Source organism: Rissa tridactyla, chromosome 3 (genome assembly GCF_028500815.1).
Source record: "Rissa tridactyla isolate bRisTri1 chromosome 3, bRisTri1.patW.cur.20221130, whole genome shotgun sequence".
Classification (NCBI taxonomy): Eukaryota; Metazoa; Chordata; class Aves; order Charadriiformes; family Laridae; genus Rissa; species Rissa tridactyla.
In genome coordinates this window covers 108,867,889-108,895,596 of record NC_071468.1, presented here as the reverse complement: position 1 = coordinate 108,895,596, position 27,708 = coordinate 108,867,889, and the positions used below count along the sequence as shown (strand labels likewise).

Here is a 27,708-nt window from a genome sequence, read left to right as displayed (position 1 = left end):
ACATCGTTAGGGATGGAAAACTACTACTACTACTGTTCTTTCTCTATTCATAAGCTGGCAATACCCATTTACTGTGATGATGATCTTTGCTACATACTACACTTACCTTCACCAATCAGCGTTTTGTACTTAACTTTCAAGATTCTTGTTATTCCAGGCATGCATTTATACAAGTATGGTAATGAAAACCTGTTATGTGATTGTAATTATGATACAGTGAAAACAGAATCTATAATATTTAAATACTCTTCTAGTTCCAAGTGTGTGTATGGTTCTGTTAAAGAAAGACTTGGGGCTGAAGTTAAAAAAAAAACAAAATTAAAAAAAAGAACAACCAACCAAAAAAAACCCCAAATCCAAGCCACTGATAGATAAAAGGGAAAATGTGAATAATCTTGCTTAGGAGGTAACAGTATACAGCCGTATATGGAAGTGCTGAATAAAATTATTTTTTTTTAAACAGGAAAACAGGGAAGTTTACTTGCTAGCACTTGTAGTAAGTATGCAGCAGTATTTATTTCCACTGCAGCATCGATACTTCAGGGTAAAACCAACTCAGCAGAAACTCACATGATTTCTGCAGTTAAAACTGCGCATTGCTTTTTTTATACCTAATAAAAAAAGCAAACTCACCAGGGTACAGAAGATGCATTGGCATTGTGCTATTGTTGTCATCTGCTCCACAGGATATTCACCAAGGCAGAGCTTGCAGGACACTAACGGGTCGAGTACCAAGTCCCAGGTAGGCCGATATCTTGCTGTAGTCATTGCAGAGCAGTCTGGAAAACAGCACAAAAGTAAAGATACTCCATCACTTCCTTGTATTGGTAGTCAGTTTCTCGTTTCTGCTACTGAAAACATCATTGTCAGCTGCTGCCTGTTAGCTCTTTGGAAAAAAAAAAAATACAAGCAGCAATGGGTAATTTGACAGCATCAGCATTTGCAGCAGGCTACGCATCCCCTGCCTGATAAAACATGCATATAACAAGCAGAGGAAAAAACCCAACGACACGTAATACACCGACAAAATAGGAGAGCAAGCAGGAAATATCCTTAGGTCACAGACTTCTCTCCGACATTATACATGCAAAAATCTCATTCCCAATTCCTGCCATTTCCACCACTAATTACAAGCTTTCTTTCACCAACATTGATTGACCGTCACGCAAAATACATTCCTTAACCCCCACAACTGCAGGTACCCAGGCGAGACTCACGAGGTCTCTTTCATGAGCCAAGCATCTATTATGCCCCTTTTCCAGCCTGATGATATTGCAACTCAAACAGAGCCAGGTAGTTTTGTTCCCAAGAGCATGACAGATCCATCAGTTTGCTAAGTTAATTTTAGAAAGAAGGTGAATATTCTGAGTATCCTCAGGGTTTCTGAGCCCACATTTTTCTCCTAACACTTGCTATATGCCAAGAGCACAAATTTGTTGCAGCAACAACCAACTAGGGGAAATAAAACCACAAAAAATGAGCTATAAGAGGAGGCTATAATACCTATATATCAGCCTCAAGACAGCAACAGGATAGAACCACGCAGAGCATCTTTATCCTAGGCTTCAGGGCCCAGATGGAGAGTTGTCAAATGACTAACCAGAAAGAAAATAATCTCACACATAACAAATGTATTCCCACAAAGAGGAAAGCTAATTTACAAGTTACATGCATGGGGAAAAAAGCAAAACAAAAAACCACACGCTCCCCCAAACATCTTATGTAGTATACCTGACCTTAACACCATATTTACTAGTATTGTTTTGTCACTGTGACGGTGATGACCTTCCAAGCGTGGGAAATTCACATCCCAAGGCTGTATCTCACCTCCCTCCTTCCCCAAATGAGCTGGTTCCTTACCTTTCCCACATCAGCAGTTATGCTACTCCAACCATGATCACAGGGGGTTTTTTTTGTTTGTTATTTTTGCTTTTCCATTGGCACTTGCAGGAACTGCTTATATCTAAATCGTATTATCTTGGAACTTCCCAAGTCTTCAAGAACTACAATAAATTTCTTTTATGCTTCTTACACTAGGTTGAGGCAGATGTGCAAGTAAAATATGTTTTTTGCCCCCAAACAAATCACATGGAGAGTTCAAAGAAGTGTTTGTGAAGTCTGAGTCTTTGATATTCAATTAATTATGGACATGACTCCACCAAGGTCTCTAAATTCTCTGAAACAAAGTGAAGTTAGCTCTCCATTCAACCTAACTCATTAGAAGATGCCCTTAAAATGTACACAAAGGACACCAAAAGAGCAGAGACTAACCATACTTATTTCTAACGCAGCCATCAGGGAGGAGAAGGGGAGAGAAGAAAGATTAAACCCCACCAGTTCCAGGGACACTCTGGATCACTTCTTCCAAAAGCCCACACACAAACTCCACACTGTTTCAGAGGAAAGAGATGAAATAGTCCTGCAGCGCGGCACACGAATAATGGCTCCACGTCACAAAAACAGGACTTGTGCTGCGCAGTCTGAGACTAACATGAGAGTTTTGAGGCTGTTAGACTGCTTCTTTACTGTCAATTGCCACCACTTTTTCATTTAACACAAAATGCCAGCAAAAACAATTTTCTTCCAAACTTTGGTTTATCTGACATTTGCAGATAAGACTCCGAAGTATGTGAGAGGCAGTGATCAAACACACCTGAAATAACTCTGTTTGCCATTAGTTTGAGTGTCCTATGTCTGTCCTGCCCAGTTTATTGCACATCTGTTGCTTATGGCAGCAAATAGATGAAACTAGCAGATGAACAACAAGGAGGAATAAATTTAAGGATGCACCTGGATGCATCAGGTAGACCAAAATCCTAGCAAATTGTATGGCAAAGATGTAAAATCTGACACAATTCACACGAAAAACTCACCAAATATATTGATACAATTCAATCCAGACAAAAAAGAAATTTATATAAATTCAGTGTGGGTCAGTAAATGATGAAAATATTAACTTTTCAGCGCCAAAGTTTACACTGCTTCCCTGCTCCCCTAGGACTTTCACCAGAGGTTTACTGGTATCATTGTGGTAATCTCTCTTTTGCGGCACAGCTATACTGCAGATACACCTCACTGGGAAATCCTTCTCCCCTTTGCCTTCTCCTCCAAAGCAAAAGTGAATCAAAGTGAAACTTCTTCAAAGCTGGCATCCAGGAGGCCAGCAGAAATCGGCTGCCCAATACAGGTGGCACGTAATCTATGGCGAGCTCAGCCATGGTGGTAACAGAAAGCACAACCTGAATGCGGCTTCAAGATGGCTGCAGAGCCATTCCTGCTCACCCTCCCTGCCAAACACCTTCTGCTGAGACAGTAACATGCGCAGCAGAGGCTGATTGCCTCCATTCATAGGGATGTGTTAAAAAAAGAATTAAGTGCTTAATTGACGCCTAAAGGCTTCTATCCCATGCTGCCAAAGAAAACAAGTTCCAAGTCACCAAATCAGTCTTCTATTTATTTTTGGTATGCCACTTTTTCCAAATAGAATCGTAGAATGGTTTGGGTTGGAACGGACCTTAAAGATCATCTAGTTCCAGCCCCCTGCCATGGGCAGGGACACCTCCCACTAGACCAGGCTGCTCAAAGCCCCATCCAGCCTGGCCTTGAACACTTCCAGGGATGGGGCATCCACAGCTTCTCTGGGCAACAATAGAATACAAATACAGGATAGTGTTATATCACTTTATACCTATCACTTTAGCCTACTGCAGCATTATATGCACACAGAATCATTACAACCTCAATTACTCACTAAATCTATGCTAAAAGAGTCTTTAGTTTTAATAATCAAAACTTACACTCACTTGCAAGGGAATAAGTATCTGTTGTCGCTGGTGGCATTAAAGCAAGGATCAAGAAAGCAAGGATCAAGAAATCTACTACCTAGCCTTGGAAAACACACACAGAAAGCTACCCAGCAGAGATGTTCCACTGGGATGCGGTATCCCTGTAAGGGAACACCGGGAATGAAGCTTTCCAAAGCACAAACTAGATCTCGCTTCACGATCACCTGGCACACTGTCGAAACTAAATAATGAGCTCCTGTGTTTACATCATGGTGCTTAAGAAACCTTAAAAAAAACAACCCCAAACCAAACTCACAAGACAGCAACAGAGAAAAAAACAACTACCTTCTGTCAATGAGATTAAGACTCCTACTGTTCCATAGCTGTGGTGGTCTCTTATGGCTTCAGATTGTATTCTCACGCGTTCTAGTGATGTGCAATGCCTCAGGGAGAATGCAAAGTAACAGCAAGAAGAAAGAGAAAGCAACTGAAAGGAGCTCTAGAGGAACAAAACACTGAAAAACAGGCACTGGCGTTCCCCCGTGCTGAAGACCACCAGTTAGAGCACCAGCCGGTAGAAAATTCTGCCTCACGATTTGTCTATCTGCTAGGAGGCCCCAGGAAATACAGCTAGTAAAGGTACAGACCTACAGTCCAATCCACCTGCTCAACAGATCTTACCCCAATACATACTTAATTCATTAGAGATTTAGTGCTGATTACCAAGCTCGGTACGAACATCAGCACTTCACAGGCCCCGATAACCAGTGTGACACATCAGACTTGTGAGACACAGACAACAAGAAGAGCAGTTGGTCAACAGTTCAGACTCCAAAGTCTACTGTAGCCACACTCTGTCTCATTTATGTATTTTTTGCAGACTGTGGTCTGCAAAATATCTGGTAGTATTGAATTTGTAAGAAACATGGCAATACAGCCCGCCACTTTCTAGGACAGCGTCCCAAAGCAGGCTGGGCGTAGGAAACATAGGAAATAGCTTTAGTAATAGTTTGTTCAGAGCATAAATAACCAGCAACCTGACTAATGATTATTTAATTCTGCAACCATGTGCATGTCCACACAAAAGAGGAACCACTGCATAAGGAGACAGAAGAGACTGAAGTCTTGTTGCTGTAACAACATGTTAATATATTTAAAACGTGACTGTTATGTGTTCTGGGAGATGGGTACAGAGGGGAAAGGAATCTTTCATTATTTCTGCACAACAATTAATGAATTAAGCAAATACAAACTGCATTTCTGAACAGTAATCCCTCAGTTTTTGGTCCACCTACACAGACTACATTTTCAAGTGAGAACAAATGGCTGACTTGATCTCTGGTAAGTCAAGAATAGAACAATTCTTTCTTTCCAGGCTTCAAGAAGTTGCAGAAAACAGTGAAACAGAAACACTATGAAAAATTCTGCGGAAAAACTCTGTGAAAGCAGGAAATAATGCAACTTTCTTCCATACAAGTCATTCAAGAAATCATAAAACTGATTTTTCTTCTTGCACTGTAGTCAAACATTTCATGGCACTGTACAGCCAAGCTGCAGTTGCATCAAGTTAACACTTCACGGATACATGACCAGCTATGTAAGGAAAAAAAGCTACTAGAAAAAACGGCTGAATAAAATAGTCATACACATCATGCTTCAACTGGTGGGTTTTTTTCACCAAGCAAGACTCAAAATTGAGCTTTCAGCAGAATCTGAATTTCAGTTTTAGATCAGGGATGGGTTTAATTGCTAAATTAAGGCCTTCAGTCCCCTCTCTGACCAAACAGCTAGTTAATCAGGTACACTTGAATCATCTGCCTTAAGGAGTTATCTTAATCTGAATTTACTGACATGATGGAAAACAGCTCTTTTAGAAGTCAAAGGAAGAGGTTTAATTGGGATTTAAAATTGGTTCTCATTCCTGTTGTCCCTCTTTGTCAAAGTAACTCTAGTTAAAGTAATCCAGGCTGCTAGATGAAATCAAACACATCTGCTACAGTACAGTTTTAGTTTTGTGTATATTTGTATATATAAATAAATATATGTATGTGTGTATATATATAATCCAGGCTACATGTCTTCCATCAGGAAGTCAAACACATCTGTCACTGTACAATTAATATATAAAGTATGTTTATATGTTACATTTATACATCTAATATTTATAAATATATAAAAATATAAATTATAAAATTTTCTCCAGATTTTTTACTTAAATGGAAAAAAGGCACATTTCTGAAGCGGAGTCATCTGCAGAAAGGCTATTACACTGCACTCTGGAACTGGCACTGCCTGCCACACCTATTAAGTGATTATTTTGACTCACCTAAATAATTCTGAGCCTTCCTACGTAGCCACAGCTGTAGCTCACTGCACATGATCCAATAGCTATCTCCAAGACCCCCAAGTGAGCAGGGACTAGTTTCCACGACCAAGGTTGATGGCTGAGGGTACTCGGTGACAGTCCTGCAACTTGGATTATTTGTTACACCTCTGTCACAGTTTGAACTTGATGCCTTTTTTTTTCCTCCATTCCTAGGCTCTTCCAAGGATCCTCATAATGACTATATGGCTAGGGAAACATGAAAGATGCCCGCATGACATATTTGACCAGCTAGAAACTATTTTTTGTTGGTGTTGCCAGGTTTTATTATGCAACAGTACTACAGACTGATAAGGCCTTTTTTAAAGTCCCTCTATAAAACTAATTAATTAATAGATTCACCCTCCAGGTAGATTTAATGGTTGTAAAAGTTGGCAGGCAGACTTGGTATCTCTCACTTATCAATCCCAGTTAGCTACTGGCATCTATCACCACATTAACTGTCTCTGAGTCTTCATCCTCACAGAACTGCTTGGGAGGTAAAGCAGAATAATTCTCTCTGGCAGACATCAGGGAAACCAACACAGAGAAGAATGGATTTACAAAGATGTTTAGGTGGTTAGAGATGGCTTGCTTTCAGAGGTTTGGTGCCTTCCTTCAGTTCTTAAATCCTGCCAAGCGCACACCCAACTCTTAAGGCTCGCTCATAAATCCAATCCACGATTGACTACACAAGTCCAGCAGATACCAGCCGTCCTTTAAATTCCAGACAACTCCAACTGGTAAAGCCAGGTTCTGTCTTCCAGCAGTGTAACAGGCTGTTGTTTTCAGGGATTACTGTTTTCAACACAGAAGAAATTTCAGCTTGTACAGAATACTGCAGAAAGTCACGTCAACACACAGCCTACCATGAACTTTTCAGACCTGCCTTTAAATCCTTACACTGGCTAACCATCAACTCCAAGCTCACCATCTCTGTTCTTATCTTCAAGCTATTCCAGGGCCCGAGCCCAGACAAGATAAAACATCATATAAAAGCTCAGAACACTGTCAGCACCTTCAATATCCTTGCCAACACAGCACGTGGAAACAAGCTCTCCTTGAGTTGAAAGAATTATTCCAGGGACTATGGTCTACCCCATGAATAGCCACTATGTTTCTTTGTTTTACCTTCCTGACTGACAAAAACACACATTTAGGGCATATGGTGTAGGGGAGAACTTTGTAGAGTGGGGCTGATGGTTGGGCTGGATGATACCAAGGGTCTTTTCCAACCTAAATGATTCTATGATTCTATATTTAAAATATACATAAATAATCTAATATATATGAACATGTATATAAAATTTAAAAATATATACATGTATAAAGATTACATTCAAACATTCCAATGACCAAAAAAAAAAAAAAAAAGAGAGAAAGAACAGCTGGTTTCTCACCAAAAAAGGGTACTGAACAATGGCATCAAGAGTAAAAAAATGTTACTGGACCACTTCTGGGACAAGTCACTGTTAGGGGACATTAAAAAAAAAAAATTCTTTGCTAAGTACATGGCTAACAATTTTTCTTGTTTCTTTCCCTGAGGAATTTAATTAGAGTATCATATAAGGCCAGAAAAACCCAGAAAATTTAAACAGCTTGGTTTGATTACAGCACAGACCATGAAAGATTTTAAATATTAGAAAAGTAATGGACAGCTTCTAGATCTATGGATGTATATGACCATGCTGCCTACCAAACACACGGTGGGCAGAAAGGAAAAGATATGATGGAGACAAACCTAGAAAAACCACAAATTTTTAAAGCTCCAACTTCTAAAGACTACTATAAATAGACAAACCACAAGCTCAGCTTCTGTCCATGCAGTAGTACCTCACAGGGCAAGATCCTTTCATGTATCCCCAAAAATACAGCCACTGAATAATGTGACAGAGCCAAAGACTTTTCTGACCTTGCATTTTCCTGTGTTTGTCACCAGCTCTGGTGCCACTGTGGCTTCTCGAGGCACTGCCAAGCAGCAGCAACCTGAAATAAACTGGGTGTGGATGTTATTCAGACCCTGTAGGCAGGGGTGTAAACATTTCAAAGGAAAAAAAAAAAATCATTTCACTCCATGTGAAAGAAACTGTGGTCAGGCAGAAGGGAAAGTACTGGAAGATTCAAAGGTACGGAGAAAAAAAAATAACCAAAACAAACCACTCCGTTATTTAATAAAAAGAAAAAAGGGGTGAAGAGGAAGACAGAGAACACAAGACAGATGGGAGAAATGAGAAGAACATAGGGGAAAGTAGGGTCCTGCACCAGTATAGGTTAGGGGTTGACCTGCTGGAAAGCAGCTCTGCAGAGAGGGACCTGGGAGTTCTGGTGTGTCCACCACAAGTTGACCAGGAGCCAGCAATGTGCCCTTGTGGCCAAGGTGACCAATGGTATCCTGGGGCGTGTTAAAAAGAGCATGGACAGCAGGTCGACAGAGGTCATCTTCCCCCTCTACTCTGCCTTGGTGAGGCCACATCTGGAGTACTGTGCCCAGTTCTGGGCTCCCCAGTTCAAGAAAGACAAGGAACTACTAGAGAGAGTCCAGCAGAGGCTACAAAGATGATCAAGGGACTGAAGCATCTCTCCTATGAGGAAGGGCTGAGAGACCTGGGTCTGTTTAGCCTGGAGAAGAGAAGACTGAGAGGGGATCTCATGAATACTTATAAATACCTAAAGGGCGGGTGTCAGTGAGGATGGGGACAGACTCTTTTCAGCGGTGCCCTGTGACAGACAAGGGGCAACAGGCACAAACTAGAACACAGGAAATTCCATCTCAACATGAGGAAAAACTTCTTTGCTTTGAGGGTGACAGAGCACTGGAACAGGCTGCCCAGAGAGGCGGTGGAGTCTCCTTCTCTGGAGATACTCAAAACCCGCCTGGATGCGTTTCTGTGTAACCTGCTCTAGGTGAACCTGCTTTGGCAGGGGGGTTGATTGGACTAGATGATCTCCGAAGGTCCCTTCCAACCCCTACCATTCTGTGTTTCTGTGAAAAAAATCTTCCTCGCTGTCCCAGAAGTATATTTTGTTGTACAGAGTACAACTACTGAAGTGGATTCCACCGCATTATGCCCCAAACATTCAAGATCCCCAAAAGATGACATGAACAAAAGGACAGAGATGCGGTAACATTAAGAAACGTTGCCCAGAATTCATGTATCTAATTGGTGTTTGCTATCCAAGAGATTATACGAGCCCTGGAGCAGCAGAGCACCTCAAGCGAGAGCTGGTAAGCCCTTGCACCATCCCATTTCCCAGCAGTAGCGTCCCAGACCTTCAGCTCATCTCAGAACACTCTCAGCAGCCAGAGAGAAGGCCTCAAGATAATTTGAAACATCTAGGCCAAGACGATATATGCATTTTAAAAGCATCCTCCTCCATGCTGAGCAGGAACATTCCACCCTGCATCATACTGGAGAAAAGCCTAGATACTGTAAGCACAGGTGTATCACCTGGCATGAACACCAACGCATTTTGGTCTGGAGAGAATGAGCCTGCCCATCTCATTTGCTTGCTTTAAGAGTCATGAACCCATCAGATCCTCATTAAAAACTCCCATAAACTTTAACACAATGAACCACTGCCTTTGAATACTAGGGCCAAGACCAAGGTACCATCTATGAATTACTGTGGCAAACACTAAGCCCATGCAAAAGTGTGGAAGACCACAGGTTAAATCATTAACAGTTGAAATGTTTATGGTCTGTAATTGTCTTAAAGACAGGAAAATCAGATGCGCCCAGAATCTAGGAAATAAGAAAGATTTTCTCCATGTGAAGAGTGACCCTTTACACTCCAGTGTTCCTCTTCTCCCCAAGTTCCAACAAAACAGAACCAAGACTACATGACCGAAATAGTAGTGAGACTGAGATTAAGCACAGATTAGAACATTTTACTGCCATCATGACCAAAGGAACAAGAGTTCAGGGAAAAAAAAAAACAACAAACCTTCCCTCTCCACTGACAGTTGAATACAACAAAGTCAGTGTAATCTTTCTTGAAAGGAGCCGTCAGATGAATAACCATTTCAGCAGATGCCAGCAACAACCAGGAGACTTTCAGAGTGAAAGAGCAACATCCTGTTGACTTGGGTCTTTCTGGTTATCAGAAGACAAAATCAGAAACAGTCCAACATTTTCTAGACTGAATGTTTTCACATTTTGCTTCTACTGGAAGAAAGATGATGGTTACAAAGTTTACAGATTTACAGACTGTTCTGCACCTTGTAGCCACCACCTTTGTAAACAAGAGTTAATGCTCAAAACCATGGGTACACCAAGGGCTGCACAGCTAGCATTCGTCAGCCAAGAAAGGCAGCTCAGAACGCAGATAAATTCTACTCCAAATTAACATGACTAAGAAGATACTTTCATGTTTTCCAGCTATGAGCTGCCATTATAGTCATGGGCTGTAGGTGCCTGCCTTAGAGCGTGCTGACTATTTTGGCACTTCTGCTGGCCATACCAACTACAGCTCTACTACTGGCTACAGGTAACCCAGTAGCCACCTGCATTTAAAATACCTTAAAACTTAGGCTGATTTCCACCCATATGCCTTGACCTCTTACTGGTTTTAACTCTCCCACAAGGAGCCCAGGGTGAACTCTAAGACAACATCTGTAAGGGGTCTTGAAGCAAGGTAAGATGAAGCCAACTGGAAAGACAGCGGTCCTAACAAAGCCAATTATAACGTAAATAGGCAACTTGCAGCTGCAACAATGCCTGAACACTATCTAGCAGTAAAAAGTCACTCATGACTGAATTATTTTCTAGCTTGCGAAGGCAACACTAGTAACAACGGCACAAACAATTCCACTGCTCTCTAGGGTAACATCTTATTTTATTATTTGCCAGAAACTCGTAAACCACCCAGTCAAAAACAAATGCTTTGCTGTGTCTTTCCTCCCATGCCTAACATTTTCCCATGTTTTTATTTTTCTCTTCCCCAACTCACTCCCCCTCCACCCCTTTCCTTGCTTCCTCCTATTCTTTTCCTCCTATTCTTTCCCACCTCTCTGCTTATAAGGAACTGATGAATTAGTGCACTCTGAGCCGTCTCCACAATAGCAATAAATCAGTAAGGAACAGTTTGAAACTTCAACATACCACAGGGTTTTTCCTTCTCCACAGCTGACACTCTCAGAAAAGTAAGAGCTATGTTTACACAAAGCCCAAATAACAGCAAGCTTGAGCTCTGTGGGCTTTTCCTTTGTTGGGGGTGAGGGTGGGGGAAGAAAAAAGTTTTGGAAGCTTAAAGCTAAAAACCACATTTAAAGCTATGCAAAATTACTGAGAAAATGCAAATACGAGCAAGGGGAGTGGAGCCCTAGTTCGGACTGAGCCACTTGGAGAGACCAGCTGAGCAATTCTCTCATTTCCACCAGTCAAAAGGAAATCAAAATTGTCTTTTTCCTTGCAACTGTGGCAAAATGCATGCTCGGTGCGCTGCCCAGTGTGGCACTTCCATAGCACTTTACAAGTCTCAGATGCAGGAACAAAGTACGTTGGATTGAAAAAAACCCACCACAAACCCTCTTGCTGTCTTACACTTGTATACTAACAGCGGAGCTTGGGCTTTAACAACAGCTCACATCCTGTAAGATAACACATACACAAGTACCATCCCTTCATATGCTACACTTGAACAGCAAAGCAGATAAGCTGGTAGCCGAAAACAGCATTCGGAGTGGGGTGAAGTCTTACAAACCTACCCACAGCTGTCTTCGTTCCTGTGACTCCATAATAACCGCTAAATTCCAGGCAGATATTTGTAAGAGACAGCATTTTTCACAGCTCCCAACGTGGACAGCGAGTTCCCAGTCTCACGCCCCAGATCTGCCCCTCAGATTAGCATGAAGTTCTCCCTTGTTCTGAAGATTTGACTTCCACATATTAAGAGGGAGAAGAACCATCAGAGCACATATACTCAATAGGACTAGTAAGAAAACGTTGCTGAAGTATAAAGAAAAAGGCTCTTCATAGAAAGAGCAAAACTTCATAGAAATGTTTTGTGCGATAATTACAGCCATTTGGAAAATGACTTTCACTTTTTCCAAAACCAGGCCTAAAAACAGCAACTCTTGCTAGAAGCTGGACAGCTTCTCCGCAGAAGTCACAGCTTCCATCATACCATACCGCACTGTGTGTCAGCCGTGACCCAGAACTGCCCCTCCAGTCTTCAGAGGACAGAAGAGTACAGTGTAGTTTAATTAGATGTTATGGTATACAAACTCACTCACCATGTCAGTGTGACACACTGGACCAAGCATAAGGAGAAACCTGGGATGGGATCCAGGCTACCTAACGTAGTCACTCTATTGTTGGTGCCTAAAGAAGCAGATTTTCTAAGATGATTGCCTACATTCCCTACTCAGTGAGAGGAAGGAAAGTGTTTTTAAAGGCCTTCAGAGGGAGATTGTGTGTCTAGTACCACGCACCTCAGCCAAAGGAAAAAAACCACCCAAACGGAATAATAAGGGGGAAGGGGAAAAAAAAAACCAAACACACAAATCTCACCACATCTTTCTGGAAGAATTCTGTCTCCTGACAACAAACCCGACGGCTTGGGACATTCAATGGGCTGATTATAGATCACTAAGATTATTATTTTTTCCCCTCTCTTTCAAACATCGAGAGAACTCTGATGCATCCTGCTTGGCACACCCTGTAAACAAGATCCAGCCCGATCAACAGTACCAGCTACTCACTGTTCCTCTTAACAGCAGTGCCAACTTTAAAAATCATAAGAGAGGAAAAGAGCTGAAAATTCCTGCATGTCTCACTGAACAGTCAACCCTTCATACCATCTGATGCTTCACGTGATAGAAGTTACACCTATCAGCGAGGACATTTTACAACAAACTTCTGGCCTGACAAACTCTGTAACTCCAGATTCAAGTCTCTCTCTGCACACTGATAATTTCCCTGCATCCTCCTAAAAGTTTTGTATTATTTGTCTTTTTATCTCCTTTCCTATGAGTAATACTGTTGCTCTAATTTCCTCCTGCTTGAAGCAGCCTGCCCTCTTCCCATCAATTCTTCTGCACCACAATCCAGTTCTTCAGTTTTGCCTCCACTACACAGTATCCAAGGCAGGACAGCCCCGGTCAGACAAAGAGGAGAGGTCAGGGTGTCCTACTGGGCAACTGGCTTGGGACAAGTTTTCCTCTTCTCTCTAGGAGAGGAGCCGTATGCCTTTTTTAAGCACTGTATTATAAAATTTAATTACACTATGGTCTATGTTAATATCTCAGCTGCTCTAGCTTGGTGAACAAAGTGTTGTTTGTTCACAAGTTTCCTTTCACACATTACAGAATTACATGTTCCAGCTACATTTCTCCAAATCATTTCCTGACGTGATGTTCAACCAACACGTGCCTGGGCACAGACCTGTCACTCACATGGGGTAGGGAACTTGCAAACAGATTTTTATTACCACAGAATGATTTGAGTTGGAAGGAACCTTAAAGATCATCTAGTTCCAACCCCCTGCCATGGGCAGGGACACCTCCCACTAGACCAGGTTGCTCATAGCCCCATCCAACCTGGTCTTGAACACCCCCAGGGATGGGGCATCCACAGCTTCTCTGGGCAACCTGTTCCACCACCCTCACAGTAAAGAATTTCTTCCTAATATCTAATCTAAAGCTCCCCTCTTTCAGTTTAAAACCATTACCCCCTCTCCTATCGCTACACTCCTTGATAAAGAGTCCCTCTCAATCTTTTCTATAGACCCCCTTATTGTTAAGGGCCCCTTATTATTAAATATTATTATGTAAAAATACTTCCATTAGGGGCAGATGTTTTATTTGGTGTGGTTTCTTCCTCCCTTCTTATTGACTATCTAGTCAAGTCATTTAGCCCAGGCCTTGGAAGACCTTCATGAAACACAACCAACAGGAAGTTCTTATGTCAGTGTGAACCACTAAGATTGCACACACCTTTTTTAAAGGCTGATCTAGTGGTTAGAAGATCACTTGAGTTATAAGAAACTACTGATAACCTCTTCTGCTTCAAGCTTACCACGTAACTAAGCGGCTCATGGTTTACTTGTGCCTCAGACACATGAGATGGTACCTATCACATCACCCAAGCTGGTGAGCAGTGCTTTAGCTGCCTGAGTGTGCGTTTTCCTTCCCTTCTCCCTCTGCAGAGCGAAAATCAGCATTTGCAGTATTTTCAGAGGTGTAACATATTACCCTTGACATCAGCCCCAGCTCTAATCCCTCACAGTAATATTACTATTGCATAGTAATGCTCCCTGCTTTGTTATTGGTGGTGGTTTTTTTCCCCTTCTCCCCACATTTCACAACATCAGCAGTGTAACACGCATTACCTGTCTACCGCAGAATGCAGAAGCGCTGTAGCACCCCATCTGCGGGTGGCAGAGATGGTACGTAACATCCCTGCAACAGCAAAGGCAGAATGACCGAAACCGAAGGCTGACGCGCTAAGGCCATGTAGAGACAGCAGAAAGCATAAGGGGAAGAAAAGAAAGAGCACAGGTCCTCCACAGTGGAAACATTCTCCCTTCAGGGCTCCCCACATTCTTGAGATGGCAAGTACCAGTAAGTTCCAGACCTTTGATTTCGGGAACACATGCAGAGGAACACTATTGGGAATTTCTCTGTATTGCTTCGTAAACTTGAGCGCAGCTCTTAAAAATCAATAGGTGTTGCGCCTTGGTTTACTACTTATGGTTTCCATTTAGTTTTCTCCTCTTACTCATTGATTAATTGTAGTAAATTAAGATGCTTTGTCAGCTTGAGCTATAGTTTTTCTTTCCTCATTTATAACAAAACCTTAAGAACAAACTACTGACAGTTCTACATTTGTAAATGGCTTTCCCTGCCAATTAATTCATTTAGTAAGGACAGTATGGAGCTGATTAGGACTTTTTGGGTTTTTAACCTTTAATATTATGGAAAAGACTTGATTTTTGAGTTACCCAAACAGAACAGATGTTTAAAATTATTAAAGGAAAATGTCAACTTGGTATAGAATAAGCTATAACTAATATGTCAGCATAGTTGATGTGAATTTCAGAAAGAAAGAAAATAAATAAAGCATGTTGCCTTACGTGTCACTGCATCGTTAGAAAGAGAAGACTGAATAGACTTAAGTCAGTCCCTTACACCTTCTACATACTCACATAACTCATCCTGCTAAAAAGGAATCACTTCAGGTTACGATTAAGCAATGCAAAACCACCGAATTTGATCAGAGTGCTTGACTTCGCTAGAGATTTGATATGTAGTGAAAGTGACAGCCTACTCACATGACAGGACATTTCACATTGCCTCCTAGTGTTCCTAGACAATATGAACCCCTTCCCCAACCGAACACGCACATGGCAAGAGGTACTCAGTTCTGGCGCGTTGGGTATATCCCACGCTGCATATTCATAGGAGCAGTTTTGGTTTGTGGCTCTGTGCAAGTCACCTGCCCTCTGCTCAATCCGCAACTCCCACCAGCTCGTAAGCGTGGGCAGGAAGGACGCTGAAAGGCAGCCCTCGCTGCACCCTTCTCCTGGGTGCCAGCACTGACCTGCTTGTGAGCACGCTGGCACGGGGATGGAAAACACGTACTTACTCTTCACAGTTTCCCAGCAGAGAGATCTGGCCTGCAGCATAAAGTGAGGGCAATTTGCATAGACTTATTCTGGCCAGGAGGGAAAACATTTCTAGGGCAGCTTAAGCTTGTGCTCATCATTCTAGGGGTTTATAAAGAAGAGCTTTAAAAGCAAAACAGAGAGCCTTGATGCTTTTTAAAGGAAGTTAACATTGCCAGAATCAAGTCATTTTACTTCCTTAAAGAAAGAAACAGAATAAAGCAGCAACACATATTTAAAGATCAATATATAAAATACATTTTCTCAGCCACTTTATTATATAAAGTGGTAGATTTTGGCTGTCCGCTCCTCCCTGAAGGTGCTCTTCTATGCTCTTCTGCTTCCCACTCTCCAACAGAGCACACAACAAAGTTAGCTGATCTCAGTTGTTACACCAGTAAGTATAAGCAAGAGCCTCTCTGCATACCATTCCTTGGTATTAACTTTAAACATCGGACATTATCACTCTGGAAGCAGACACTGTCTGAAAAACATGCTGTTAATTTCGGAGAGTGTAGCTAGTTAGGAGAGACTTAACTGAAAAGTAAAGTTACTGAAAAGAAAACTGGTTCTGTTCTCTCTCTCAAACCAGGGCACCAGAATAGGGTCAGTATCACCCTCAGACTGCAAACTCCTCTGTGGAGAAAAACCATTTTACTTTTTATGTTTGCGTGGCACATGCTGCAGCGGACCACAGGTTTCAGAAGTTAACAACAATACAAAGTTATAAAACATTTCAACTAATATTAATACCCTTGGTCTTAAATTCTCTGACTCAGAAAATGGATGAGTAGCTGAATTTAGCGGACAACCATTTTCTCTAGACCCACTTGGGTGTCAGGAGGTATCTTTAAAACATTATTTGTCTGAGCAGTTCTGACCCCTGTAGCTTCCTCCCTTTTGTACACAGCCTAAAAAAGCAGAAGTAATCACATCAACTGTTTCACATTATTTCAGCATTAAAAAATAAAGCCGAAAAACTCTAGTAAAACAAAATGTCACTGGAAGTTGTTATTATTAAAAAGGTTGAATTAAAAAAAAACAAACCTAGTTAAGGATATTCTATGCTTTCCAGAGGCCACGTGTTGAACATTTTAGATAGTAGGAATCTTGCCAAGTTCAACTCGTGCTTTCCCAAACCAAACAAGACACAAACCACAGAAGCCTGCCCTCTTTTCAGCTTCTGGGAAGATCACAGATGAGGTTGTTCATTATGGTCCAAGTCAAGTAACGTGTACACACACACACACACCACCCACCCAGCTCTTCAGACATACCCCCCCCGCCCCCCAATTTAAAGGGAATCCACTGTGCAAATAAATGAATCTTTTTTTATAAGTTCAGTAATTGTTGCTTTTTCCTATTTACTTTAATGGTCACCCATACTGTTTTATGTTAAGAACACCATGAAAGAGCAGCCACAGTGGTCTAACATACCAGTTTAAAATAGAGATGTTTGGAAAGGAATTGTTCCAGAGGTTCTAAACTAAACAACATGGATTGCAACCCACTGCTTAAAATTAGGTTTTGTGGTTTGTTTTAGATATTCCTAGTAACAGACTCAATCTGATTGCTCTCTCTTGGTTGACTTTATTGCACCTAGCAATCTAGGAGGCCAATAATAGAAATTTCATTTAAAATACAGCTATTAATGTTCCTAAAGATAGCCTATTACATGAGTCAGCTGTGTCACAGGCTTGAAATCATTCTCTACGTTTTTTTATTGTTTTTTTTGTCAAAGGACAATAAGTGCTTGGCTAGGAGTTGAGAGCTCGGGATGCTTTTAGGATGAAATAGTTTGTCAATATTAAAACTAGACAGGAAGAAAACTTTCAGAGGGAAGGAACTGCACCCTGGAATGTCTTTGAATTCCTATTCCATATTTAATGAAAAGAACACCCCACCAAAGAAGTGCTTAACTACCAAAGGTATCCCACTTTTCTTTTCTGAAATCCCTGGTTAACCTACATTGTCTACTAATACAGTAGTTTGCCCTAGTTAATTGGCAAAGGCAGCCCTTTGCTTTCTTTCCAGCAGGAAACTAATTAAATAGATTCAAGAGCAAAGCAGTGCTACTTTAAAAACAAAGAACAGGGAGGAGGCACAGTAGCTGGCTGCTGCTTCTTCAGAAGAGAGTTGGAACAAGCCATTTGTTTAAAAAAAAGACAGAGACACAAGAACAGTGCATCTCCTTTACACCTGACAGCAGAAACGGGAGCAAGAGCATCGCAACTGGAACAAAGGTACTTGGTGGACTTCAGATCTCATTTAGGTGGGAAAAGCCACATTGGAGGAGTGTATGAAGACCCCCGCAATGCAACAGAAGAAGATGGGAAATTCAGGGTTTCTTTCACCTGTACCAAACTCTGTTCTCAATGGAGAATAGCGAGGTGTTTGCACCAGACCTACTGCACCAGCTGTAAGCCAAGGCAATGCTACAAAAGCTTCAAGCCTCTGAAGTCTAATAGCTGAAGTCACCCAGTTGAGTTAATGGGGAGTTTGGGAATATGACTGACAAAGCAACTAGGTGAGTAACTGATTAACTACAGGAACGTTTGTAGTCTATCCATACTTTGAAAGAACAAAAAAACCCAAACCCCACTAATGAAGTTCTACAGAGGACAGTGAAAATGAGAGAAGGACATGCAGACCAGAAAACATCCAAATGCAAGATTTAAAAACATAAAAGGCATAAGCTGGCTGCATGGGGCTTCTAACTATGTGTTTTTTTAGGAAATTAATAGAAGTAACTAACCATTCGTAAAAATGCCTGATAAAGACGACAGAAAAAAATAGTGAGGAAAAAAAACCATACACAAAGCAGCATGGTCACAGAAAAAATGGCGCTAGAACTACAATTCAGGCTGGTGCGCAGACAGAGGACTCTCCTCCCAGTCTCTGGGCAACAATACAGGCTCTTGCATTTGGGGGCAACACTTTAATACTGAGTGACAAAATGGACTTAACTTCTATCCATAAATTTGAATCCACTGAGCTGGCTAGAGGAGGATGCAGCAATAGCTGCTTGTGACCTGAAATAACCAGGAGGCCCGGGCTCCTGCAATGCCAGCAGCGACTGGAGGCTCAGCAGATGGAAAAAGGCAGGCGAAGTGGCATATAGTGCATAAGGCAATATAATTATCCCATGTCACAGACAGTTTTGTACTCTCTCCTGTCTTCTCTACTAATACTCAAAAGGAAATGTTTTCTTCTGGGGAGACTGGCTCTGTGTTTTGGATAAAGAAAGCGTGGTTGAAAAGTGGGTGTTGTGCTTGGAACAGCAAGGCAGTGAGGTTTGAGACGGCTCCAAGTTCCTGGAGAAGTTCCTTCCACAGCCCCTGAGAAAACTACTTCACTTGCACAGCTCAGCTTGTGCCTGTGACAGACCAGCCACCAACCTGCTTCTTCCTCAGCCGCAGGCTCTAGTCTTTACAGAAATGGGAACCAGCGCCTCAAAATTAGGAAAGAAACATTAAAAGGACTACTGATCATTATGGCAAGCTGCAAATCAGCCTGTTACCGTGGTGGCAAAGGAAGGGGATGGAGCTGACAGGTCCTCTCTCCCAGAGGCAGAGTTCTTTGGCAGCTTCATTCCCACTGGCAGTTCTTATCCTGCAGGATGGTTTCAAGCCAACCTGCAAGTTTTACAGGAAAGTGAAACTGGATTGAGACACGCAGAAAGCAAGCCAGGATTAAAGAGAAAAGAAGGAACAGCTGCATTTCTACCTGTTGGGGTGGGAGGAAGATTCAGGAATACTGAGATGAGAGCAAACGCGGCGGGAGCTTTTGAACTGGTTTCCCTTGGCAGGAGATGGGATCAATATACTAACAGGAGAATGAAAGACTGATCAGTTAAGATTAGAGGCCCCAGAGTAATGTCAGAATCTAGGGAGGGGCAAGAAAATTTCTCAAGTACTGTTGCAATAAATTAGTGTAAATTGCATTCAAAAGAAGTAGAAAAAGTGGAAGTTCTGCTTGTGAAAGCTTAGGAACAGACTTTGTTATGCAGAAACAAGACCCTTTTGCACAAGACAGACTATTGCTCCAAGGACTGGTATGCAGTGGTTGCCTAACTCTTCTCCAAGAAGGTCAAAATACACAACAGAAGGCAAGTGTCTTGACTTGCGCCTCTTTCCCTACTTCAATCATTGCCAGTACATTCCTCACATTTAAGTACTGGAATCCTACTGCTTTTCCCTGTTGCTTTGTGTGTCTGCAGTAGTCAGTGTCCCCTACTCCCTTCTCACTCGCTGAACAGGAGAAAAAAAAAAAGCTATCCCCAACTCCACTGACTTTTGCAATCCCTTCTTAACAGAAAAGTGGCCAGCGATACAGAACTGGAACAAACTATACAGAAAGCCAACTTCACGCATAGAGAGAATCTGTTCAAAAAGTGAACATCTGCAGCCAGATTTCAGTTCTACAGCATGCAAAAGAAGGGGAGAAATAACTCCCATTTAGGTTTTGGTAATATGGTACAACCGCAAAATATCTTAGTCAATCTGAACTTACTAGGAACTAATAGTATGTTTAAAAAAAAAAAAAAGGAAACAAAACCAAAAAAGAAAAAACTCTGGTATTTGAAATAAAACCCCAGAAACGCCACCTACACCTATTTATTTCAATAGGATGCTAAGTTCTTCGGCAGTAATAGTGAGACATCCACTAAGAATTAAAAACCTTGAAGACCGAGAATGCCCTGCCTGCTTAAAACCACTCCACGTTGCTCTGCACAAGCCATAAACCCACACATATAAACAACCAGGCAAACAAAGGAATGCAGATGGCTCTGAAATGAGCAGATGTAAATTACTTTATAAATTTTGCTTACTAAAAAAAAGTCTTTTCCACCTTCAAACCTTGCTACTGGGGGAGATTTTTTGTGGACTAAAGCCAATAAATAGGTTTTACATCCTCTTTCATGAACTATAATTAAAAACAAACTTTACTTTGTGGCTGTCACCACAGAATGAGTTTGTCACCTCTGCAGTGAAGTTCTTGCTTCTTGTCATAGGCTGAAAAGACACTACTTGACTTTTGTGGGCAGATTATATTTACATCCTTACTAAATTTCATTTTAGCTATCAAAGTTTTCTATGTTGGACTGAGCCAAGCTGTGCCTTTGGCTACTGCTACGAGACATAATAATAATGATAATGCAAATTATGAGTGTGTCACTGGAGCTAGATCATCCACACTGCATGCTTGTCACTAAACCATGGTACACTGACTCAGTTACAGAGGTCTCAGCTGCTATTAGGGTTACAGACAGCTACTTAGAAAAACATTATCTGCAGCAAAGCCAAAATATTTTGATCGCTTCCTTCCACAGCGAAACGAAACATTACAACTATTTAAGGTTATAAACAATGAGACAGAAATAAACAACTCCATAAGAAAGACCCACAATTCCAAGCCAACACTAGTTCATTAGAGAAGAATTTTGCCTTTTACTGGCAAACTCCTGACTTTCCCCATCTGCTCCCTCCTCTCCTTACTAATGAGCAGGAGCAAGCTCCATCTATGAAAGCATCTCTAGAGATGACGGGATGCACAAGCTTTTCTCTAGATGCTTAGGAAAGACCAGTGAGTTCTGCCACTATGTTTGCTACCACACCACCAGGGTGGTGGGCTCTTGCCCCGGTAGACGAGGCAAATCAGAGGGCAGCGCTCCTCTGCTTTGTACTAAAGGTCTGAACTACGTATAGTATGTTCTTATTCCTTACACAAATACCTCGTGATCATTCCGTATGCCACAAATATTTTCCAGTACAGACCCCTGCCAGGATGTGCTCCGTCTCAGTAATCCTGCAGAGCCGTTTCAGGGAAATCGGGCTGGCAGGCAGCAGAAAGACTCAGGACACGTCAAGGCACATTTCAGGTATGTATGTGCACAGTATGTTGCAGCTGCTCTCACGCTGACCACAGAAGTCTACAAAAGATCATAGAAGTCCCCAGTTTTTTCACATTTGGCAGAACAATGACACTAAACTGAGGTTTCTACTTCTTTGAGATTAAAAAAAAGAAAAGACGAGCTCTGCATGTTTTTCCAAGAGATTGGACGTGGGTTCTGAGAGTACTTTACGCACACTTGTATTTCAGAAAATGGGATATGGTGCCTGGAGAGGTTTGAGGATCTTTAGAAACACCTCAGCAGCCAACTAACCAAACAAGGAGGGGAGAGCAAGCTGCTCTTCTTGTAAGAAGAGAGAGTGGAAGGGGCGCAGAGGCAGAGCACTGTGCCTGAAGGCGCGGGGCTCTCAGGGGAGGGATGGAGAGCTGATCTAGGGGAAGGAGGCTAATGGGCTTTGGCTTAATTAGCTTCCTGCAGTGAGCTCAAGAAGAGATATGGTCAATCCCCGCATGTATATGATGCAGGGTAACGTACATCACGCAACAGGAGAGGAACTGTTTAAGCTAAAAGGACATCATTGACAACAAGGACAGACAGGTATAAACTTGGCATTATATACTTCTTATAGAAACTCAAAGAAAGTTTCTAAGTGTCAGAGATACAGGATATGTTTCTGTTACAGCTTCCGAAAAGAGGTAGGGAGAACAGAAATACTGATTACTTGTAAGAGGAAAGTTTATGAAAGGAATTACATCATCTACAGTCCAAACAGAGATCCAAGAAACCCGCTCCACTTCCCTGTATTTAAGTTCTAAATCAGCTGGTTAAAATAAAAAGCCATGAAATCATACGTTTTTTGAACCTCAGCTTGGTTTCTAAGCAAGGGGTACTGAAAACAACATCAGCCATTTGGTTTTTAAATCAAGTTTAATCTCGCTTCCTTTTTCCCTCATTTTGTTTTTCTACTAAAAAGGATGTGACAAAAAAGATTTTTTTCACTTAGTACTGAAAAAGTGAGCAGAAAAAAAAATCTTAAGATAAAAAAAAAATATCTCAACAAGCTTTACAATTAAACAGTATATCTTTTTCCCTAAGACATGTTACTCAAGCTGAACATACAGCTTGTTATATTAAAATCTCAATAACGATATTCAAGCCAATGAGAGCATGATTATGTTTTCTTTACAACAGTTTTTTCCTGTGATCAGAAAGAGTCAAGCAAGAACATCATTACACTATGATAACCAAGCCAAGAATATGAGTTTTAAAGGAAAGCAGAAAAGAAAAAATTAAAACCTGCCAGTCTGTAAGTATATGACTTTTCAATACTATTTCTAGCAGATGCATGCATGCAAAAGTGGCACTGCTTGGGAAAATGGAAAGCTACCAACAGCAAGTCACAAGCTCAGGCAAATGAAGAATCTAAAAATGTCACTATTTCCACATCTACCCACGTATTAGGTTAAGCATAATGCAGCACTTCCAGCTCTAGTGATATTTGCAGGATAATCTTTTCCAAACCGCAAACAGAAAAATGGATAGACTTTAATTATTTAAACATAATTTTTACTACCTTTTAGAAGACAAGAAGATAAACGTGCTACTTTCTTTTTTTTTTTAATATATCAACAATTACCTATGGTGTACATATAGATCTGTAGCCATGTCAAAAAGGAAATCAGTTTTTTTATTATCTCATTTCCTTATTTGAAGTATGGATTTACTGCGGTTTAAAATTGAAAATGTAGTATTGTGGGACATTAAACAATGAAATTAAGGACCATATATGAAAGCACAACAATCTCTGTTACAGTTATAAAGATAGGTATTATTATATATATAACATATATGTTCTAATATACATATACACAACATATGCATGTTATGTTATATATACACATATAATAAACAACACATTATATGTATGTTTTATATAATACATATATATATAAAATATGTGTCTTTATATCTCTATATAACACATTGAGATATAAAAATAAAAGCCTAGTGAACCCATTTTAGGTAGTACCGTAAAACTGTGCTTTGAAGACGGTTATTGAACTGCCCCAAAACAAGTCTTCTCTCTCTGCACCTTGGACTTTGCTAGCGGGCTAACCAGAACACAGATTTTTGTTCTCCTACGTTTAATTGCGAAGTGAACCAAGCCTTTTCATGCTAAAGCTCCGCAATTAAAAGCAAACTTTGACAAATTCCCTCCTCTGTAGCAGTTTGGGCTATGTGGTTTTGATTTTTATGGGGAAACACAACAGCAATTCCCAAGACTATAAAACCCATCCCAGAGGCATTTATTCCCCCCCCCTCCCCAGCTCCTGTTGGCAAGAGAGTCCTAGGAAAGAGTGGCTGCATTGGAAACTGCATCTGTCTGTGCCCAGGCCAAGCGTTGTCAAGACAGTCAATGCAAACGCCTACCACAACAATCTCTCCTTTGTCAGTCACAGGGATCCCATGAGAAAGCACCAGCCAGTCTAGGAATTTGGCTCAAGGTAGTGTTAGACAGGCCTGAAAAACAAAAAATAAGGGTCAGACTTTATTTAGATTGACTGCATAAAACCGGAACTAACAGCTCCGTTCTGTCAACGAGCTTTTAAAATTGTGTGGTGGCACAAGTGGTCTTAGTGCAGAAAGACAAAATTCACCTCTTAACCCTTTCTACTCTCTGCACTCGCTGGCTCACTTTGTACTTAGCAGCTTGGGAAGACTAATCCCATCACACAAGAGATTATTTTTTTTTCATGGAATGTATTTCCAAGCCTGAAGGGGAAAAAAATACATTTTACTATCATTTTACATAGCTGTAGCCCCCATGATCCAGAACTTCAGGAAAACGTACTCTGAAGGATCAACAAACTCTGAAGGATCAACAAACCATATCCAGCACAGGTTCAGGGACTCCCTATGTACAAAACCAACAGTGAACTACAACTTTCCACACGCTTCGCAAAGCATTTCTAGAAACTGTACCAGGAAAACATACACACAAAACCACACGCGAAGGCCACTACTTTGGGCAAAATCAGTCTGTAGGCAGAACATTTTAATGTGATGAGATGCCAGGGAAGAGGAGGAATTCAGAACACAGCAGCTGGCAGGAGTCCTACTTTCACTTCAAGCTATTCCCCATTTTCAGATTTATCCAGCAGTATTATTTCTGAGAGAGAATTTCAGAGCTTAGTTCCCTTCCGCTGAATACTCAGAAAACCTGTATCCTCAAACTAACGAGGTAGATTTTTAGCATAAAACCTGTCCTTTATTCAAATCTTAAAAATAGAAAAAAAAAAAAAAAAAAAAACAGCTTTGGAATGAATTCATAGCCAAACATGCAAGCTTCTGGTCATCCTTATTCATCTGAAGTTTTAAACAACACGCTATTTAAAAATACTTGTAAGTATCAAGGCATGCATTAACCTTTAGAACATCTAAAAATAAGCTTTTCATTTCTGAAAACTTAATTAATTTCTCATCCCCCACTCTCTGATTTCCATTTAGAGAGAGATGTACTATGGAAAAAGTATGTGCTATACTTCGAGAAAAAAACCAAAACAAATAGTAGATAAAGGAATGGCCTGACAGCTCAGGCAACCTTTACTTGAACAAGCTCAGATATATGCGCACTGTAGCATTTTAGGCGACCCATCAGTTATTCAACCAACAGTTAAGTCACCAAAAAGACATTCCCTCCTCCCTTCTTGCACATCCTCCTCACTTTAACCTCCCCCTCCTACTTGCTTCTTTGACACAAAATCCTGCTTGAAAATTCGGAAATCTGACAAAATTGGGTTATTGCCCTCTTCCCATACTCTGTTGACATTTTAGGAAGGAAAAAAGTGACAAACAAAATCTACTTTCATTACTGTGTATCTGCTTGTAATATAAGAAAGCGGCTTCCTGGAGCTTAGGGTCAGAAGGACTGTCAGATGCATTGGCTTCCTAACCTGAACACCACAAATTATTACCCAGTTCCCAAGTACCCTGAAAGCAAGACAAGTAACTTGTACGTGGCTAACAAATACTGACGGGCACATCACCTGCCTTGGGCTGGGCACCTCAAGAGATCCACCACTTTCTCTAATGGCGGGAAAGGCAATTTACTGCTTTGAAGAGCTGCAGCAGTTCGCCTTATTTCCATTTAGAACTTCAGCCAGTGGTTCTAGTTACGCCTCTCACTCGCTAAATGGGAGGAGGAAGAAGATAAAAAATAAAAAAGGAAAGTAAAAGAAAGTTAGTACAAAATACTTTCTTGTCAAGGCAGCTAAGACGCTGTCTCTTCTCACGCTGTTGGGGTATGGCTAGTGTTTAAACTGCCTGCAAACTCCTTTCCTACAGCTCTACCACAGATGTTTTCCAGGTCTTCTGCCAACCCTTCTTCTTCCTTAGGACAAAACTTGTCCTGGCCAGTACTCTCAGTTATTGCATCAGCTTCATCCGACTTGGGATGACATCTTTCTTCCTCTTAAAACCTCGCCCTTGCCAGCACCTCACTCAGCACTTCACTAACCACTCCACCGGCGCTGCCTTCCTGGGGCCCTCTCTCCCACTTCTGTCTTTCAAAGGCAGGAGGGATCCTGAGGAAGTAATTCCCTTTATATCAGTGGCTATTGTCCCTCTTCCCGTTTGCTCCTAGGCAATCTCTTCCAGCCACAAAAATTCAGTTATCCTGTCCTACAGCAGGACCTCACAGATTTACCTTCTACTCCAGGCCTCTCTCTCCTTATCCAAACTGGAAATTTCAATCCTTCTCTCTGACATTTCCTTGGAGATATCCAGCTACTAGATTAAGCCCTACACAGAGACAGACAAACCTCTTATCTCCCTTCCCACACAACGCTTTTCCCAAGAGGCTCTTCCTTGATTAGCCAGCATCCTGCCAGCCACCCAGCCTGGAGGCTGATCGTGATATTCAACAAGAACCTGTACATCTAACTCCTGCAGAAAGAATATGCATAATATACATGAAATGCAGTCTTTTCCTTCTGATCTGTCAGACGACTAAAATGCTCATCCAGGCACTCAAGATCTTCCTCCTTTTCTTGGGTTTCAACCAACAAAATTTGACTTTAAGAAGTATTTCTGAAAGGACGTAAGCAACGGTCACCTCCCCTGCATGCTTCCTTGCTGTTTTAACCCTCTTTTGGTGTTTAATTCATGTGAAACCACCCCAAAATCCTTCTCCATAATTTTAATAACCTTCTCAGCCTGTTTTGTCTTGATCATTTTTACACCAGTGTTTGAGCCAGCTGCCTACTTCTGATCAGCCGGTGACGTTGCCCTCCACCACCAACAAAGCAATCTGCCTCACAGAGGTGGACCTGACAGATCAATCCATCCGGCCTATTTTAGACATTTCTCTTTGGATAAGATGAAGTCTGCCCTAAAATTGTCTGGACAGGGATACAATAATTACAAATAAGACAAATGCAGGAAAAAAAAAAATAATAAAAGCTGCTCACACCCCACCCTTTCCACATTAAATCACTACCAGGAATTTTTTCAGCACTAATAATTCTTGTGGCTCTTTTTCTGTACCTCCTGCAGGTTTTCAAAAGACCCTTTAAAGATGTGAAAACTAGGACCAGATACAGAATTTGAGTATTACTGTCATTAATGCCGTGTAAAGAGAAAAATGTTTCTTTTATAAATCCCATCTGCCAAGGATTAAGTTAGCCCTCTCCCTTCTCCCTGCCACAGTGCACTGGGAACTTAAAGTTCTGTATCCAGCCTGATCCCTAATGCCTTTGCAGAGTCGTTGCTTCCCAGGATGCAGTCTCCCATGCTATGGATGTCCAGAAAACTTGTCACTGGGAAATCTGACTGTGTTCAACCACACCCTGCATACATACCTTTGGTTTTACGGTTTTACTCATCAAAAAGAAAGAAATCATGCTTATCATTAAAATCTGGGAATGACAGACTGGCAAACAGCATAATCAGCTTGCTTTTTTTTTTTTTTTTTAAGCTGTTGTCTTACAAATGAAACTGTTAAATGGTGTCTAGTCTAGGCTCAGTCTTTCTGGAGCATCTTGATTCCCAGTTTATTTCCAACAGACATCTATTTGTTTATATTTTGCAGTCAGCTGCCGCTC

The 27,708-nt window shown here is 41.3% G+C and overlaps 1 protein-coding gene across 7 annotated transcripts in view; it reads right to left on the bottom strand.

Moving 5' to 3' along the window:
• The window catches only part of RNF144A (ring finger protein 144A), a 70,968-nt gene that overhangs the window by 28,301 nt on the left and 14,959 nt on the right, over positions 1-27,708 (bottom strand). Inside the window, exons 1-4 of one of the 7 annotated variants that reach the window (XM_054194574.1) lie at positions 25,654-27,527; positions 24,038-24,127; positions 21,488-21,685; positions 634-779 (exon numbers count right to left, since the gene is read on the bottom strand). In XM_054194574.1, coding sequence (XP_054050549.1) covers positions 634-768 — 135 coding nt within the window. In that variant the 5' untranslated portion in view covers positions 769-779; positions 21,488-21,685; positions 24,038-24,127; positions 25,654-27,527. Of the gene's footprint in view, positions 1-633; positions 780-21,487; positions 21,686-24,037; positions 24,128-25,653; positions 27,528-27,708 lie in introns of those variants that run through there. The other 6 variants (XM_054194568.1, XM_054194572.1, XM_054194570.1 and 3 more) reach the window with 6 other exon arrangements.